Raw genomic sequence first — 20,581 nt, 5'->3', positions numbered from 1 at the left:
TTTTTTGGTTTTTCTCCGGTACCAGGAACCGAACTCATGACCTTGCGCTTGCCAGGCAGGCGCTTTGTCGCTGAGCTAAATCCCCAGCCCCTTTTGCTGTTGTCTTTTATGTCTTATAGAAGAAAATATCACAGTTTTCATTGTTTTATTCCTCTAGCTATTCCCTTTTTATTTCCCTGCATAGTTACCTGCGTTTTTTCATTTAAATATCAAGGCAGGGGTGGGGGAGTAGATAAGCTTCCTCCCTGGCCACCACTCATTAAGGTTCTTGCGCTTTGCAAAGGGAGGGGGTAAACTGGGGCACAGCGGGAAATAGCTGTGCAGAGGGTGTGCTGAGCTGATTTGTCTTCACTCTAAAGGAAAAGATTAAAACAAAAGCTATGAAAGGATTGGGAAAAATAGCAGTTCCCCTTCTATTTTCTCTTCCCAGAGTTGCAGGGCAGTGCTTCATACTGTCCTGTTAATCTTATTTCCATACAGAACCCAAAGGTGAAGCCGGGCTTGGTAGTGCATGCCTGTAATCCCAGCACTAGAGAGGCTGAGGCAGGAGGATCATTGTGAGTTCAAGACCAGCCTGGGCTACAAAGTGAGCCCAAGGCCAGCCTGAACTGCACAGTGAGACTCTGCCTCAAAAAGGCAAAAACAAAAAACAAAAGAGCCCAAAGGTGAATGTGCTCACTTATAAGAGTAGCTATAGAGTTTTATACTAACAGTGAGTATTTTTGATTCTTGTTCATAGTAGATTCATTTTATTTATTTACTTGAATTGTTAGCCCAATAAAATTTGCACAAGTAACTCCAAAGAGCTATCGAAATCTATGTTTTCTGAAATTAGTTGCATAAAATTTTCCCGTGTGTGTATAACAGAAAATAAAGTTGGGTTGTTGTAGATGATGCAAATAATGTTTAAGATTTTTCTTTAACGGTTGTGTCATCTTGATTGTAGAGGATTATGATCCACTTTTTTCTTTTATTTTTTTCTCACTGAGCAAACAGAATAATTGTTTAAATGCCTTAAACTAGGAGTCACACCCTACATGTGAAGCCAACAGCCTTTACAGACATGGAGCATAGACAGTTGGCTTTGTTTCACGTGACCCTAAAGCTTTAGGCTATAGCTATCTATAATATGGGATTAATTTCAGACCCTACTTCCAAGTCCTAAATGATCAGCAATTAGTTTTAAGATGGCTTTATTTCATATTATTTATGTTTTAATTTAGTTTCTGGCATAAAAATGAAAAACTTTATTCCTATTGTCATACATATTATCTGGAAAAATGGGACAAATTAGATTTATTTGTAAAATAGCTGTGCTCACATAATCATTTCATTCATTCATTCATTCTTTCTTTCTTTGGCTAAATCTCTATTGAATGCCTAACAGAGGAATGCTCTGAGCTAAATATTGAAGACACAAAGTTGTGAACAAGACAAATGGTCCTGAAAATTACATATAGTACAGCAAGAGTCAGTACATGGAAGTGTGTCTTTAATCTGGTCCAGCAAGCCCGATCTATGCTGATAACAGAATAGTGGAATAACAGGATGCAACCAGCTAGTCCCCTTTACTAGTAGAACTCTCAAGAAATTCCCTCATTACTATTTTAGAGTAATGAACAATAGGGAGAGGAATAAAACTATCTTAACAATGACGTCAAACTGATTGCGTGAGAGTCCTCCCCCTCTCCTTGGATTCCCTGAGACCCTGAGGGCCGTCTGTGTTCCAGGTATATGAAGTTGTCCCGTGCCACAGTGACTGCAACCAGTACATATGGGTCACCGAGCCGTGGAGTGTCTGCAAGGTGACCTTCGTGAATATGCAGGACAACTGTGGAGAAGGCGTGCAGACCCGAAAAGTGAGGTAAGGCCACACCTGGTTATACAGAGAGCCACCTTCCAGATCCACCTAGGCCGCTGTGAGTGCTGATGCCCCTCTAGGCTCTTGAATAACTTTGTCTTTAGTCTTGTTTTTAGGGAATCAGGTTCATGGCGATCTCTAAGACCATCTGCTTCAAGCAACACTTGGAGATACTCTTTTCTTTACTTAAAAGATTTCACTTCCTAGCTCTTGAAGAGCGGTCACTAGAGCTGCCTCCTGGCTACGGCCCCTCAGCCCCTGTGGCCGTGCTGTCCAATCAGGAAGCCTCTAGCCTACCTTGCTATTTTGATTCAAGCTAATTAGAAACAAAGTTTAAAACACGTTTCTTCATTCACAGTAGCTGTATTTGAAGTACTCAGTAGCCATAGAAGGGTATTCTGTTGTAAAGAACAGATAGAAAACACTCTTGTCTTGTACTGAAAAGATCCACTCACATGTTGGCACATTTATTGAATTCTGTAGGTTTCCCCAAACAAAACTTTGCCATATTCATAAGAACTCCCTGATGCCAGTGTAAGTTTGGTATGTGTTAAGTTGTCCATGTCATCTCTGTCACATGCATCACATGACCCTTAAAAGTTCTAGAACCTGTGAAACAGGTGTTTGAGGTTTTATCTTGTCCATTAGATTCCAAAGTTCTAACCTAGAAGGACCATTCATGAAGAGTTGCAGTTCAAACCCAAATCTCCTGTCACTCTCTAGTTGTACCAGTTTCATGTCACCCTCTCAGTGACACAGTAAAGACAAATTTATAATCCAAGTGTTGGCAACACACGTTATTAAATTCATTTTTTTCCTATAACCATTTCATGAATTTAAGATTGATAGCTCGGCGTGGTGGCGCACGCCTGTAATCCCATCAGTCGGGAGGCTGAGGCAGAAGGATCATTGCAAGTTTGAGGCCAGCCTGGGCTACAAAGTGAGCTCAAAGCCAGCCTGAACTGCATAGCGAGACCCTGTTTCAAAAAGACAAAAAAAAAAAAAAAATTGATGTTGCAATAGGTAAACAGAACAAATTAATATTTACACCATAAAATGTTTGCACATAAAACTGTATTTCTAACAGAAATTTTCTTTTAAAAGCCCAGCTGAACTCTCAATTTATTTTTGTTCAGGAACTTCATGAAGGTGGTCTAGACATGAAAAAGCTGCAGGGACTAAATGAGCAGATAGGAAAAAGGAAGAAAAAGAGATTCTGTCTTCTGTCATTCTTGCAAATTAATTTTTTTTGGTTTTGTTTTTTTTTTTTTTTTGAATTTTTCCAGTACCGGGAATCAAACTCACGACGTCACATTTGCCAGGCAGGTGCTGTGCCACTGAGCTAAATCCCCAGCCCCCAAATTAAATATTTTCTCTCAAAAAGTAAGACAAAAAAAATTTGTCCTGGATTAGATCCATTTAGTTGCTTGCTTATTTTAAAAAATTTACAGTTGAACAGCTACTGATTTTTTTCAGCTTTCCCTTCAACTACTATTGCTTCTTTTTGCTTTGTAAGTAGATATTTGCAACATGTGTGAACACACTTGAAAGAAAGGAACTTTTCAGATCAGCTTTTTTAGCAAACATCTTTGGCGCCAGTAGACTGGAGGAGGGCAGCCCTGAGTGTGATCTCCAACCCTGTACTAATGTTTATAGTACACATGAATTTAACACGTGAATCCTCCCTAACTTTGTCTTCTGCTGATTAAGCCAAGATGTCCTATGAAATGCAGACACGGGTGACTTTTCAGGATAAATGAGTCTATGAAAGAGCAGGTTTAAATTTATCCCAGCTCAGTCTTCTACTCTGAGGCTGATGATGATACAGGGGAAAGAAACTCCCAACCTGCTGGACGTCAGGTGTGAATTTGTGTTCTCTAAAATCAAAGAATGAATGTTAGGGACAACAGAGGTTAGGAGCAGAATACATTTATTGGGGGGGAGAAAGCTTCTGTCCAAGGGGGAGACAGACAGACAGAAGGGGACCTGAGTGGGTTGCCAAGGACCCTGCCTTTTCTAGGGATTTTTATAGAGCAAATCCATGACATGAGGTGGGTCCAGCATGGGAAACATGGGAACTCGCAAGGTGGGCGTGAGGCGGGACAAAACTATGGTCAGCCAATGAGATCACAAGCATAATTGCTCAGGTAAAATAGATTAAATCGGGATCAAATGGGGAAGCAAGTCATGCAGCAAGTGGGCATGAATTCAGAACAGGGGCATTTCCTGTAAGGGGTTGGATTAGTAACTCTTCCTGGCCTTTTCAAGGTGACTGATACCTATTTAGAGTATCAATCCCTGATGTCCATCCCTAGGGAGGTATGTGGGTGCATTTGTTTCATCTTTTGTCTCAAGGTCTGGTCCACAGCAGAAGTGCGTGTCTCTCCCACAGTCCCAAGGTATCTTGTCTTCTACACTGGCTCCTTTGAGGACCCAGCCCTTTCTGACTGCCTACAATAATTCTACCTAACTCAGCTGCCTGCAACAATATGGCATAGCAAGGAGTGGGTGGTGGTAGTAATCTGCAATTGGTAGGAAGCTGTATTCTTTCAATGACATTTTTTAAAGAATTGCCTGTAGTATGAGAAATGTAATGCTTTGGGGAAGAGGATGCATGTGTTTACAATAGCACGATTTATAATAGCTAAGTCTTAGAAACAGTGCGTATGTCCATCAACAGATTAATTGATAAGAAAATTTCTTTACACAATGGGATGCTACTCTGCCATAAAAGAAAGGTAAACTTGAGGAATTCACAGATAAATGGGTCTAACTTGGGAACATAATGTTGAGTAAGTGAGACACACGAGCTTAAATATCACATGGTTCTTCTTTGTGTAACAAACTCAAGGTAAGGTATGCAAAGGAGGAACAAAGCAGAAGACAGATGAATAGGAAGGAGAGGATCAAATGCTTCCCCAAATGCCTACTCCATTGTTTCAAACTATTTTAATATATATACTAATTTGTTTCATTTATATTACCAGTTTCTTAGTTCACTAAAAAGAAAGTTTTGTGCTAATATCTGTTTCTTCTTTGTAAGAGAGAATCTTTTTTGTGGATGTCTTGTACTCTGAGTAAGTTCTTTAAGATAACGATACACAGTGTATTAACTATTGTTGTTCTCTTATTTTTTATTGTATCATAAAGTAAAATATAGAAAACAATTACCAGCACATGTTAACAATAAAAAGACAGATTTAGCTGCTGTTGATAATGACTTCCCCATGAACACACTCCCTTATTCCCACCTCCGTCACGGCCCTCTTGCCTCACCCTTTATCTCAAAATTTGTGCTGTGCTGTGTTTTCCTAAAATCATTCCATTTTCTCACAGCATTACTTTTGCTTATTGGAAGAAATAAAGGGTAAAAATTTCAAGAAAGTAAATGAATTCTGCCTTCTGTTGGGCTCGACACTTGATCCAAATACTTATTCTGTATTCTAGGGTGATAAAAATTGTAAGTAGGAATGAAAATAAAGACAATCTCTTAGTAGGTTAAGTTTGCTCCTAATTTATAGAATGAAAATGTATGTTTAAAATACTAGTCTGCTAGAAATAAAGTCTGTTAAGCATTTCTGAGTGGTAAATATAATAAATACAAATGTATAGTATCAAGCAAATAAATATCTGATTATATATTTTTACTATATAATATACATTCTTATTATTTCTTTCAATTTTCATTAAATGAATACATGGCTTTTATAATACAACATGAAAATAAAAGGAAGAACTTTGAAAATGAACTCCACGTACAGAATTACTTCCTAGACACTGAACATCTGTTCTTAACTTGGATCAATATTTTGCAGCCTAATCCTTGTGTACGAGTCAGTACCTACCATGAATGCGACCTCGGAATTAAATCCAGCTTCTGAGCAGGGAAATGATCTGTCTGCTCAAGTGCTCTTCAAGCTGCTGTCAAAAGAACATTTTTTAAATGCTCTTATGGGTAGAACTTTTTCTGAGAAACTAAAATCCTCCCAAAGAGATGATAGCTTGATTTTTTTTTTGGCATTGGAATCAATAAATATCTACCTTCATATGTTTTTATGATTGCTTTTTATATACAGAATGTACAAAAAATGCACAGATAGACATTTGTGTAGATATTTTTTTCCAGGCTATACCCAGTCATGACAGGACCATGGTACAGTTTTCAAATCCGAGTATATCTCACAGGAAAAGGCTATTGCTTTTACTTTTGGCAGCACTTTATCCAAACATGATTCTGCAAAGTAGATTTGTAAAGACACAGTGTCCCCTCCTGATTATAAATCCCTGAGAAAATTGGGATTCCAGGTGAAATTAGTAACATAATTCAACTGACAGGTGAAACATTGCAATGGTCTGTGAGCCTTAAGAGCTGGAGCCTTCCTTTTCATTTCCTCTGATGCTATTCTCTTCCCTATTAATTTGGTTGACCTTTTCCAAGTGACAGATGAGGAATAAAGTTTTTTTCTTCCACTGCTGAAGCGTCCAGGGAGAGACTGTTACTGTATTAAAAGAAAAGCTGCATTAATTGAATTCTTAAGGGCTAAGTACAGAGTCCTTCATAACTGCTTAGAACAGAATAAATTGAATGCTAGGTTTAAAAATTTGTTTGGTTAAAAACAAAAGCAATGATTAAGAAATCAAGATACAAGAAGATCCAAATAACCACATTTAGAGAACTTGCGCTATTTTAATTATAATTTTCTTTTTACTTCTTGCTTTCCTTTCAGGTTAGCAATAGATGGAGGCTGAAATTACTTTTAAAATAACAAAACAAATTCATAAATGTCTCCAGTTATCTTTGGAAACACTGCCTAAAATCTTTCAGATAGGTATTACAACATGCCTAGTCTTCCATCCTATGTGAACCACATCAACCTTCTCTACAGAATCCACTGTTTCTGGAACACAAACACGGATTATAAAATTGTAACTTCTCTGTGAGTCTCTTTGGACCACTGTCATTAGTTCCTGCCTCATAAGTGAATCTGAATGACCCTTTCCTTCCAGGGGAAGCTTACCTGCAAGGCAGAATTCACATACACATGTATATTAACATCATGCATGAAGGCATGTATTTTTAACTCAAGCAGAAGCACTATAAATTCGGGGGAGACAGAGATCCTTTTAAGATTCATTTTTGGAGGCAGTTATTCATTAGATACAGAGCTTCCTGGCCCAGTGCTGAGATGTTGTAAGAAGAACCACCTATTCTATGGGTTGGCCATTATTCTACTGGTTGTGAGTCCTTCACTGGCATGTATTTTTCCAGATGCATGCAGAATACAGCGGACGGCCCTTCCGAAGTGGTGGAGGATTACCTCTGCGACTCTGAGGAGATGCCCCTGGGGTCTCGAGAGTGCAAATTACCTTGCCCCGAGGACTGTGTAATATCCGAATGGGGCCCATGGACCCTCTGTGCTTTGGTGAGATAATTAATCATGTTATTAATGGGTAGTTGGCTGGATTCCTTACCACTTAAGCTTTAAAGGTAATAAGAAAAATGATAGCTTTGATGTCAAAGCTATTTGTGAACCAAGTTCGCCGATGCAAAGCATGTACTCTTGGCCAGTTCGTTCTCTCACAGTGCCGTGGAAAGGTCAGCAAAGTTTCCTCTCACACTAAGCAGCTCCACTCTTGCAGTATCACTTGAAACATCACTGGCTGCTTGTTAGGAAATTTGCTTATCCTTGACATCTCCATAGACATGCGCATTTTAAAAAGAGCATCGAACCATGGGGAAAATTCATCTAATATGAACTTATTTGCTGAGATGCTCTATAGAAGAATGTTAAGGAAAAGTCTACAGTATCTTTTTCTATGGAGAAATTGCTTCAAAGATGTTGACTGGCAATTAAATAATACAGCTGGACCAAAATGGGCCTGGTACTTGGCTTTACAATAGGTTAAAGTGCAAAGCAAACCAACTTTTTCACAAGAGCATGTGTCTTATTTTTCTTGTTGCTAAGAAAAAATACCTGACACCCAAAGTGAAAGGTGGAAAGCTCTATGAAGCTCACAGTTTGTAGAACTTTCAGTCCATAACTGGCTGGCTGCAAGGCAGGGTGGTGAGACAGACACGCATTGCAGAGGAAAAACAGCGCATGGTGGGCAGCAGACAGTAGAGCAACAAGCAATGAGCACAGCACTCACACTCTTAATCCTAGCGCTCTTGACCTTAGCATTGCACTGTGAATCAATCACACATCATAGATCCGTCCACCTCTAAAAAAGCCCCACCTATGACCGCATGAGGTTTTGGGGTCTAAACACAGTCCATAACAGCATGCAAATAAATTTCTCTTTTAATTCTATTCCATTGGATTTGAAGGTATGCCAAATAGTTGGACTACCTTCTGCAGTGTCTAGCCATGTCTGTAATTGTCAGAATCTTTTCTTTTTAGATTCGTTGCAAAAAGCCTCCATTTTTATAAAATGGTGAATGTGGAATCTAACATTCCTAAACTCATGTATGAGATTCTAATAACAAGAGCCACTATGAGGGGATTATGCCCATATCATTACTGTTCTCAAAGACCAAGGATAATCACTGTAGAAAAATAACTGAGACTACCCTAAGTATAAAAGAGTGTTGGTGAAATATACATTGTCTTCCTGTCAGTTTGCCATAGAAATATTTAGAAAAAGAATGAAGCTCAGTTGAACAGCTATGCTGCTTCGGCTTTATATTTTAATTTTTAGCTCATCTTGTTTCCTTCGACTACCAGGAACTGTGTTGGGAGTGCAGAACACACAGATATATAAGATATGAGCTTCTCATTGTACACACACTGTAGAATGGAACAATATTATAAATACATAATTTGCATTCTGTAGGAATAGTAAAGGTCATTGCAGTGTGTAATCAAAGTACAGGAAGGAGCAGAGGAGGAAACAATTGTTTGGGCCTAAAAAAGTCCAAGAAGGCATGTCCTTACCTGCTTCCTCTCTTAGAAAACTAATGTTTTTGGAGATGAATCAGTAGAAGAATGTCAGTCAAGTCTTTTCAGGGTCTAGCTGTGATGTGCACATATATTTGTATGCATTAAGAATCAGGCTGGGGATTTAGTGCAGCGGCACAGTGCCTGCCTGGCAAGCACAAGGTTGTGAGTTCGATTCCCGATACCAGAAAAAAACCAAAAAAATAAAAAAAAATAGAAGTCACTGATACCCAGATAATTATTTAAAGTTACTCTCAAAAGATTTTCCTAATGAAAGAGAATGTATGCATAATTTTACATTAAGGAATTAGCATTTTACAATGGCAAACATGACCGTAAGTATGTGTTGGTATAGATGTGAGATGATGTGTGTTCGTTGCTGGCGTATGGAATCTTAAGCATCTTATAGCTAGATGGGACTTCACAGGCTCAGCTAACACCTTCATTCTGTACATAGAAAACCTGAAGCATAATCAGATTGACCAACTTGCTCAAGTTAGTCAGTGGCCCAGATATTCTAACTCCTGCTCCAGTGCTGTGCCTAATGTCCTAGCTGTTGTGTGCCTGAGAACTCACCTTTCTGAGGAGTCCTGTTGTTTTCTATAAGCCTTGCAATCAAAGCAGTTTCCGGCAAAGGTCAGCTGATCCCGTCAGACAACCTGCTGATGAAGGAAGAGCCTGCCCTGATGCTATCGAAAAGGAGCCCTGTATCCTGAACAAAAACTGCTACCACTATGATTATAACGTGACAGGTATGTGGAAAGTCATCTCACCACATAGCTCGAGGCCAAATCCCGTGTCTGTCTGCCCTGAAACATTCGCATCAGTATAGCTCATCTGTATCTGTGTGTGCTTCGGACCTGGAACTTGGGCTCCCAGAAATAATTATTTACTAAACAGCATAAACATTTATCTATTCTATTTTTAGCAAATTTGGAGATATAAAGAATAAATATCTCAACGGACATTGACCCATAAAGTAGGTTGTGAATATTGTAAGTAATCCTATTTGAAACATCATCCCACATTACAAAGACACAAGTAAAAGAACTATTTTTAACACAGCAAGTTTATTGAAAGACGTCTTTCTTTTTCAGATATTTAACTGCTGTAGCATATTGAGGCAACAATTCTTGGGTGTATGGGTAGTTTATAAGTATGGCTAATTTGTTACCCAAACGTCAGCAGTCTTAAATTGGGCCAAAGATTATAAATCAATGTTATGAAAGGTAGAGAAAAATACATGAGTGTTTTTCAGAAAACCAAATTTATTATAAATTTCTTTTTACCCTAAAATCTATTTAATATTTTGCATACAATAAGAAAATATTTCATAGGTCCATACGATTTGGGACAACACCAAAGCTAACTTTAGAATTTTACAAGTCCAGTGATATCATAGTCATAGTCACTTTTTATTTCTCTTGATTTTCACTACAGTTTGTTTTCATGACACCCAGGAAACCGAAGTTCTCTGGGACATGCTTCATTAGCCTGGATAAAAGATGAAGAATTATTTTGCAAAAAACATAAGATAAAAGAATTAAATAGTGTGCCCAAAGTTATTTTTGAAATAAATAAGTTTGTATTTAAAGCATTCAAAATAAGAAAAATTTATAAAATATGTACTTTTACTAGAATATGGCTACACAAAGCACCATCTATAAAAATGACGGTAATTTTGCTAAAGCAGACATAATGCTAAAATTATAAATTCTACTTTTATTAGAAACAATATTTAAGTGACATTGATCTGTGGGCCCAAGTCATTTTTCCAGTATCACCAAACAGCTAGCTATCAAGGTTGTCAGCTCGACATCTGCCATGAAGAATAATCCCTGCAGCTATGTGCAACCCCAGCAATTCTGTCTGACTCCTGATATGTTCAAAGCTGGGACCCATATGCTCTGTACGTGGGATGATTGATTGCAGGGCTTACGAAGCAGTTTTGAATTAAGTATGGGATTCAGGTCATCAGAGTTTCATCTGAAATCTGTTCCATGCACGGCCTTCTGTTCCGATGAGCTTCCTTCCTTTCAGACTGGAGTACGTGTCAGCTGAGTGAGAAGGCCGTCTGCGGAAATGGCATCAAGACAAGGATGCTGGACTGTGTCCGAAGTGATGGCAAGTCGGTGGACCTGAAATATTGTGAAGAGGTGGGTGGGTGCTGGGTTACACCTTTGTGAGGAAATTTCTCCCTAATAACTTCATTTCATGATGAATCTAGCGACCTGTGTGCTTCTGGCGCTCATTACAGCAGATGTTTTCTGCACTAGTCATAAGCCACTTAGTGCCCTCCTGAAAAAAGACAGCCTCCAACACTACTGATTTCCACATATAATTTCCTGTATTTTGTTCTGCTTGGAGCCCAGAGCTATGCTAATTAGCCCATCTCCAAAGAAATGCTTGTGAAACAATGAGTAATCAGGTGAGTAGAGGCAATAAATCTTAATCGGACTACTCATCATCTTTTGTAATTTGATGTGAATTTTTGCAGTGCCTGGGACACCTGCCAAGATCCATCATTTATTCTCCCTGTTGTTAAACATGGATCGCCCGTGGTTTGGTAGCAGCTTTTGATATTAAGATCTAATACCCAGCTGTGAGAGTCCAAGTGCTCAGGTCTGGATAATACAGCTTGAAATTCAAACAAAGAAATAAAATCCATCATTATGACTTTTTAGATACAGAGAAATATAGTTGTTAAATTCTCTAACTGAAGAATGTAGTGTCGTGTTCCTGGATGACCTTGCATAACGCCAAGAAGAAATGACCTTCCTTAGTTTTCATGAAGCGCCACTTCATGTTATAATAATCTTATCTGATTTCCATACGGGAAATGCACTCACATTCCTGGCAAGTTTGACTCCAGGAACACCTGAGGCCTCTGGGTCAAATTCAAACCAACATAAGCAGAAGCTGCAGTAGATCTGGAGTAGGCCAGTAGGAGTTTATAACTTCATCAAAGAGTCCAGCAGACATGGTCACCACAAATCATCTATAGATTCTAGGTGTTATTATCAACCCAGAGGAAACTCTCCCAACTCCTAAGGAAAAATTCTAGATGGAAATATTTTAATCCATTGGATATCTTTTGCCTATGCGCCTCTGTGTTCATGGGAGCAGAGCTCTCAGATGTGCTAAAAACATCTAGTTGTTTATTTAATAAACCCTTCCCACTGTAATCTTACAATATGATTGAGTTTGTTCTTACTTTGGATTTAAGCAATTTAAATTTCACGACTGAATCATCTTGGTTTTGAAAATAGTAACATTGCAGTAGTGTAACTATTATATATAAAACGTTATTGTGATGGAGTACAATCACACACTGGCTGGAGAGCTTTCTGGGCCCTGATTCTACCTGGCAAATGCACACATGAATGTCATCCCGGACCGAATAAAACAGAAAGTGAGTAGTTGTGAGAGCTGTTTGAAAACTGAACCCAAATCATACAAGGCCAGTGTTAAACTATTTCATATGACTAAAGGACTAAGGTAAAAATAGGATCATGGGTTTAACTGCAGTAGTTTAAAATAAACTGGATAAACTCTATGAAATACCTCATTTCAATTATTTCAGAGGTAAGATAATTTCACCCTCAAGTGAAAATACCGCAATGACGACTAGAGATTCTGAGCCCATAGTGCTGGTACTGTCTGTGGTAGACGGTGCTACTTTCTGAGGGAATTGGATTAAACAGCTCACATCCCGCTTTATTCATACCTCTCTCCCTGCGGTAGATTTCCAAGAAAAACTGGGCCATCTTTGTAAACAATGGATTAATTGCCTACCTACTAACACATGTGCACACCCTGTGTTCAGGACAGTAGCAGTAGGGAGCTCTTGCTGCTTCTCTAAATTGCCACAATTACCGCCCAACAGGGAAAAACAGGGAGAACCCACCCTGGTATTTATGTAGTATTTTTTCCCTTGGGTGATTTTGAGATATTTACTCACCTGATACCTGGTCATTCATTTCTCCTTTCCTATTCTTTAAACCCTAAATAGACTTCTTTTAACTAAGACTGATATATTTAGCTAAGTGAATGGATGGGTAAATAGCCAGTGGATAAGAAAGTGACTAAAAATATACAATAAATGTATGAAAAATAGTACAGGGTTAATACATCTCATTAGTAGATATTCAGGACATCTGTAAACACATACCTCTTTCTAACCTGTTATTTTTTTTTTATTTTAAGGAATAAAAGAAGGATAACATAATAATAGGGGGGACTTTGCAAATTACAGACAAAATGGTAGGAAATTATCAATGGTTATCATTTTACATATTATTGTCTACAAAATAGTTTCTCAGGAAAACAAATAGACAAATAATAGTGAGTTACAGAAAAAAAGAGGTAGGAGATTATCAAGAGTTGTTGTACTATACTTTGGTATCTTCAAAGTGGCTTCTAAGGAAAATAAATAGAGCTATACATGAGTGACCTATTGAAAAATCATTAACTATTCTCAATGGTTGTTGTAGGAAACACATAATAATAAAAAACAGACATCCATTTATGAAATAGGATAGGAACATTACAAACTTTACACAGTTATGGATAGATTAGTAGGAAAATATCAATGGCTGCTGTAATACGTGGTGGTATCTTCAATATGGTTTCTCAGGAAGACAGAGATATGCAAGAGGGACCTATTAAGTAGTTACAGCCTAAGGGTTGTCAAAAATAGCATATTACCTCCTCACCAGTGACTCCTTTCACTGAGGTATGATGGCTGGAAGGAAGGCCAGGATTGAAAAGAAGGACCGAGAGACTTGCACCTGTGTCTCTAACCTGTTATAATAGTTAAATTCTATGATTGAAACTCTCTGTGAAGCTATTATTTAATTTAAATGTAACATTATTTTAATCATACCACTCCAAGATTCTTATAGCCAACTTCCTATGAGCTTTATGAGTCTTTAATTGATATGTTAAAAGATAATTTTATCCTAAATATTAAGGTGTCAAGCATTTGCACTGAAAAATGTAATGAGAGTGCCTACTGAAGAAAATAGTACAAAAATCAAGGATCAAGATCTCAGTTCCACACAATAAATGTATTTAGTGTATACCCAGCACATGTACTAATAAAAAGGAAAGAAGAAAAATGTGTGTACTATACAGAATGTAGTTAAATATGTTTGTATACCTCTATCTATAAAAAAAAAAACCCAACCTTATAAATATATACACTGTGCTGTATAAAAGCCATTGATCTGATCATCTCAGTGGATAGCTTAGACCAAAGAACTATACTTGAAACAATATAGAACATTTTTCTGTTGTTATCATCTCTATAAATTAGAAAATACGAGTTTTGTTTTCATATAGAAGGAACAAAGGCCTTTACATTTTCTAAAGCTACCAATATAAAAAATTGTATCCCCTATCAAGCTCTTAAATTTTTCCTATTTCAGTGATACTTTGTACCTTAGAATTTGTACGTTAGAATATACAGCAGATGAATTTGAGACCTCTACTTCTATTTTTAAAGTAGCACATGTAAATTATAAACAGTGAACCCTAAATGCCAATAAAATGGCACATCATTATCGGATAAGAAGCTTAACAACAAAATAACCAAATTTTATTACCGTTAGCTGCTAAGATCAGTTTTAGAAGAGAAAGTGTTTGTTTAAAAATGCATATAAATCGGGCTGGGGATTTAGCTCAGTGGCACAGCACCTGCCTGGCAAGCACAAGGTTGTGAGTTCAATTCCTAGTACCAGAAAAAAAAAATGCATATAAATCATTCATGATGAAAAACGCTCAGAGGAGCCACACTTCCTTTTGAGAAAGACAGCTTGAAAGCTCTGAGGGTTGACGGGTACTGAGGTTTGTGAATGCTGAGCACACTCTCAACCGCTGAACTCCATCTTGCCCCAAAATTGACATTTTATATTATTTCATCACTTTATATCATTAATCTTCAGTGGCAGTTTGTCTTTAAAAATCTTTCCCTTTCCCTTTCCCTTTTCTGTTTCACATGTAAAAAGCAAATAATATCCTGAAGATATAATTGTGGATCTATATGTTAATTATATTCTTGCCTTTGAACTACTAGAGAGTAATTATGCTTATATACTTACTTTTTTCTCATTTAGGAAAATCTAACCCGTTGGGAGACTAAATCTATTTTTTTTTCATTGTTTACTAAAAATTATTACATAATACTTAAGAATATACAGTCGGTAGCCCTCCACTCACCCTGTGCCCTTGGCTGTGATCCTCCTGGAGTGAGCCATAATAGTTTGTTTTTTCTCCGGTACCGGGAACCGAACTCACGACCTTGTGCTTGCCAGGCAGGCGCTTTGCCGCTGAGCTAAATCCCCAGCCCCTGAGCCATAATAGTTTGGATATGTGATGGTTTGGATCTCCTCTCCTCTCCTGCCTTCCCTCTGCTGTTCTCTCCTCTCCCCTTCTCTCCTCACTGCTTCTTTCCTCTCCTCCCCTCCTTCCCACCGACCGTACATCCTGAATAGATCTCCCTCTACTTTTTCAGCTTGGCCGTGAGCGGCACTGGCAGATGAACGTGTCCTGCGTGGTGGAATGCCCCGTGAACTGTCAGATGTCTGACTGGTCTCCTTGGTCAGAATGTTCGCAGACATGTGGCCTCACAGGTTTGTTTTACCACAATTAGCGTCAGGCTAGTTGTCAAGGTGCATCACATAAAATATCGCTCTTTAAGTCATATCCAGTAACCTTCAGAAAGACTCCTAGCTAGGGAGTCTTCCTTTCTAAAACATGGGAGCTTTATTCATTCCTGGGTCTACTGGAGAGATCTCTATGCTGCCTCCTTCCGATAAGATATCTGCTTGCACGGCCGTAACATATCACTGAAGTCACATCACTTTGTATCTCTGGAAGGAAAAATGATCCGAAGACGAACAGTGACCCAGCCCTTTCAGGGGGACGGAAGACCGTGTCCTTCCCTGATGGAGCAGTCCAAGCCCTGCCCAGTGAAGCCCTGTTATCGGTGGCAGTATGGCCAGTGGTCTGAGTGCCAAGTGCAGGTATCAAATCTCAAGAAGCTGTGTGAACTGTGTATCTGTAAAGACGTGGTTTCAGAAATGTTTTGCAGAGCTGACAGGCTGAAGGTTCCTACTCGAAGATCTTAGTTACTTTGCTATTTTGCAACCATTTAATTAGCTTTGAAAACAAAAACTCCCTGTCCTGTACTTCTACAATCATTTGGAGACCAATTCGTTTTAATGAAAATTTATTTGCCTGTCTTTGGCTAGAAAACAAATGCATCGTTCAGTGTATGCTTTCTATCTTGCGTCCTACTGGACTCCTTCCCCAGGGTTTGAAATGGTTCTCTGACTGTTCATAAATCAAACTCAGTGATGCAGAGGTGGCTGTAAGTGATGAGCTCCCTAATGAATTCTTTTCCTTTTGCTAATTAGTCATTTCTTCCTCCATTCCAGGAGGCCCAGTGTGGAGGAGGGACCAGAACAAGGAACATTTCCTGTGTCGTCAGTGATGGGTCGGGTGATGATTTCGGCAAAGCGGTGGATGAGGAGTTCTGTGTGGACATTGAACCTATTGTGGATGGTAATAAAAAAATGATTCTGGAGGAACCCTGCACCCAGCCTTGCCCAGGTAATAGCAGCAGAACAGAATCTATTTTAGTGATTTCCTTCCAGGGCCAGGGTCAAGAAGGTTTTGCATGTACTAGTAAGTTAAGGGATGTCAGTAGTCTTTTGAGTAATACCCATAGGTCCTGTCCCAGCAGCTAAGTACCTGTGGGTAACGGCACTGCCTCATTACTGCGGGGAGGGTGGAGTGAGTCTCTCATGTGTCCTCTCTTAATACCCCTTGGGAGTCTTACCATTTGCAGAGGATGAGAATTAACGCCTTCAGAGTTTGTTCTCACATGAAATACATAGCACAGAAGTTCAGAAAATCAGCCTTGGCCATAATCCATTTGGGATTTCCAGGAAAAAAAAGAGAGTGACGGATGGGCAGTCTTCACATACATAACTAAAGAACATGTAAAGAAGAGTTTCATTTTGTTTTGTGGCTGGTTTTCACTTCACATAATGTTTTCCAAGATTCACTCATTTTTTTGTTTGTACCTTCTGAAAGCTGACTTTGAACCCTGAACAGAATCAACAACCAACTCACACCTATGTATGCGGCAGTTAGAGCACAACGTGAGAAGGCAGTAAGCATTCATAAAGAAAAAGCCAGTTGAGCATGCTGGTGCACACCTGCAATCCCGGCACTCCGAGAGACTGCAGTGGGACTGGTAGATTTCATCTCAGTCTTGGCAACTTAATGATTTACCAAGACCCTGTTTCAAAATAGAAATATTTCAAAAGATCTGGAAGTGTAGTACAGTGTCAAAACCCTATATAAGTTTACTCCCTCGTACCAAAAAACAAAAAAGAAGGAAAAAAAATCAGATTATTTATGACTTGAAGACAAAATAATATGATTGTAGAAGAAAATATTAAATGATTTATTCAGAATCAATGCTAGACAAAAGGAGTGAAGGATATAAAATGTAGAAAGCCAGTGTTTTATACTCAGTAATGTAGAAATATTGGAGAACAAGATAAGCTAACATTTAGGAACCTCAGCTTGATGTACAGAATGGCAGGGAAGAGTTTAAGTCACAAAACAGTTAGAAACACACTCTTAGAAAAGATATTTGGGCAAAAGTTTGTAGTAGATGTGAAATGAACACAACTAGAAGTGAATTAATTTTTTTTTATTCACAAATGGGAACATTTTATTCTAATTTCCTTACAGTTAAGAAAAATGTACATTTCTTTTAAAACACATCCTTTTGAATAAGAGCTCAAAAAATAAAAGTAAAGATCTGGCAAAGTAATGATTGGGCATAAAATATTTTCTATACAAAATAATATGAGTCAGGGGCTGGGGATTTAGCTCAGTGGCACAGCACCTGCCTGGCATGCGCAAGGTCGTGAGTTTGATTCCCGGTACCAGAAAAAAAACAAAACAATAATAATAATAATAATAATAATAATAATAATGAGTTGATTATTTTAAATGAGGAAAATGTACTTTTATGAAAAGTATAAATGGGATTATCTCTTTTTAAAAAAAAAAACCTGAATACATGGATTACCCATCCATGTATGCCTCAATTTACTCACTTCTAAGTAAATAGGTTATGTGAGATGATTATACTTTGTTATTTATTTTTAAGGTCAAGTGAGTGAAATTGAATAAAGCAGTAAAGAAAACAGCCCAGTACTTTGAGCTATAGGTTAGACGTCATTCAACTGTTGTGATGGTCTTTGCACACACAAATACTCTAACTTCCATCTGGTTAAAATATAGACTTAAAAAAAACAAAAACCTGAAGAACACAGCCCTTATTCAACGGGTGTAGTTTCATTATAGAAGCTGAGCAAGCTCTACAGGTCTGCTGTACCGCGTTGTGCCTGCCGTTAGCACTACTGTATTATACGCTGAAACTTTGGTTAAGGAGATATAGTCATGTTAAGTGTTCTTAATAAAATAAGATGTGACTTTTTAGAGCTAGGCAATGTGTTTATTCTTAGACAGTCTCCCAATTGCCGGTAAAAGCTGATCCAGCAATTCGCATGGACCACTTCCAGTCCTTGCAGCTGGCCTGATCCCAGTCAAGATCTCACAGGCCATTCAAGTTAATAAAATCGTCGTGAGTTACAATGGACCACAGTTGAGACTGCGGCAGCAGTGAGGGCTCTAGGGCACAATCAAGGAGTGGACCTGTGGACTCCGCTGTGCTAAATGGCCACATAGTCAACACAGAGTGTCCAAGGCCACATTGTGGAGGGCCTACCAATTCCAAACAAAATGCCCAGCGTTAATCATAGGATCAGTGTAGTATCTACCACATTGCTCAGAGCTGGCGTTTTTACCGGAAACTGGTGTCCGCCTTTCTGTGGACATCCACTACACGTTTTCATTATGCCTCCCACAGCACAATCACTCCTTCTCTTGACCTTTATATATCACGTGTAATTGTGTGCCAGCCACTGGACTTGAGGTTGGAAATACAGTGAGAGACAAACTAACCTTGTCCTCATAGAGCTCATGAGGACAAGGTTCTAATGACAGAAACAGTTAATAATCTAAGAGTAGGGGCTGGGGATTTAGCTCAGTGGCAAAGCGCCTGCCTGGCAAGCGCAAGGTCATGAGTTCGGTTCCTGGTACCGGAAAAAAAAAAAAAATAATAATAATCTAAGAGTGACATAAATAAGCAGAAGATCATAATCTGTGGTAAATAATGTAAAAGAAAACTGTAAGACGCTATGATAACATAGAATATAACATAGATCCCACTTTAATAAAACTACAAATCCAGAAGGGAGCTGCTCTCCCCTTATAAATTACAGCATATTCATTTACGTTCCTCTCTTGCTAGTTTTCTCTCATGATGGGTTTGAAAAGCCAGAACATGTGAACTAATAAGCTTTAAAGAATAGAATTCTGAATTAGGAAATACATTTCATGCATTTAATTATCGTGCATTTGGTAGACATGGCGTAGTTTTATTTGTATTGCAATGGTTTACGTGCCCAAAATGCATATAAAAGTATGTGCCGTACAGCCTCACCCTCATTTGCTGTTATTAAATCACTGAACTTTGCCATGCGTTATTTTGGGATGATAATTATATAACTCACAGACTGTCATTAAAATATTTATTGAGTTTTCTTGCAAATTACATGATGTTAAATGAGGATAAGCACAGAGATAAAGCCTTCCACTAAAAGAATATGTCTTATGTCCATGTAGTTTGCAGCCAATGAGGTGAAGTTGTGCCACGTTTGGGTTGATAGGATATTTTTATTTGAAACTTATTCTTTTCTGACTAATTAAAAACTGAGTAGCCCAAATGTAGCATTTCCTGGGAGATAGAAGTGTTTCTAAAACTTTCTTAAAATCTATAAAAGTATTTTTAGTTTCATTTTTCTAATAATGGATCCGTCATTATAGCTGTACATACTGAACCATATCACCATGTAGTCAATCCTGAAGAACGAATGAAAATTTGGAAAAGTAAACTGCATTAGGCCCTCCTGTCTTGGTTACTGTTCTCTCATTGCTGAGACAAAATACCCAACTCCCATAATGAAGGAAGGAAAGGTGTATTTAGCTTACAGTTTGTGGAGGTTTCGGTCCATACTTGGCTAGCTCTGAGGCAGAAGGTAGCAAAGCAACAACAGCAAAGGGGGGAATGGCAGCCGAACAGCAATGCAGCCAGAGCAAAAGGGAGGAATGGCGGCAAGCAGCCTCTTTCCCTCCCTTACATTGTAAACAGGCTACCCCCACCTAAGGGGCATGTAGCTCTCACATAATCTCCATGCCCTCCTCTTCCACAGGCTCAGAATGTATACAAAGTAAGCACCCTGGCTTCCTGCTGAGTCACTTAGCCAAACCTCTAAACTCCTCAAGTTGACACAATGTATCAAGCATAACACCTCCCTATTCTCAAAATGGTTCGAGATATTGAACACATGGGTACATTATAGCCCAGCAGTTCCACTCCTATGTACATACCTGATAAAAATACATCTGGGATGTGCCCTTGTCCATCAGAGGCTTGTGCTGATTCACAACAGCAATTATTCATAAAAGAGAAAACACGTAACTCTCTAATGCGATCAACAATAGAACGGGTATCTAATTTGTAGTATGTTCACACAACTGAAAAAAGTCCAGCAGTAAGAAAGAGCGTGTGAAAACTGCAATAATATATGACGGCTCTCATGGACATAAATGAGTTGAAAGAAGCCAGACACAC

At 38.5% G+C, this 20,581-nt stretch overlaps 1 protein-coding gene across 1 annotated transcript in view; it reads left to right on the top strand.

The window, feature by feature from the left end:
* Thsd7a (thrombospondin, type I, domain containing 7A) overlaps window positions 1-20,581 on the top strand; it is a gene marked incomplete at its 5' end in the record, with an annotated part of 215,631 nt that overhangs the window by 177,991 nt on the left and 17,059 nt on the right. The window contains 7 exon segments of the mRNA XM_005388151.2: window positions 1,731-1,864; window positions 7,131-7,284; window positions 9,407-9,551; window positions 10,840-10,955; window positions 15,314-15,431; window positions 15,679-15,824; window positions 16,239-16,413. Of these exon segments, the coding sequence (XP_005388208.2) occupies window positions 1,731-1,864; window positions 7,131-7,284; window positions 9,407-9,551; window positions 10,840-10,955; window positions 15,314-15,431; window positions 15,679-15,824; window positions 16,239-16,413 (988 nt within the window).

The sequence above is a fragment of the Chinchilla lanigera genome, unplaced genomic scaffold, assembly GCF_000276665.1.
Source record: "Chinchilla lanigera isolate Chin_1 unplaced genomic scaffold, ChiLan1.0 scaffold00031, whole genome shotgun sequence".
NCBI lineage: Eukaryota > Metazoa > Chordata > Mammalia > Rodentia > Chinchillidae > Chinchilla > Chinchilla lanigera.
This window is presented reverse-complemented; position numbering and strand designations above follow the sequence as displayed.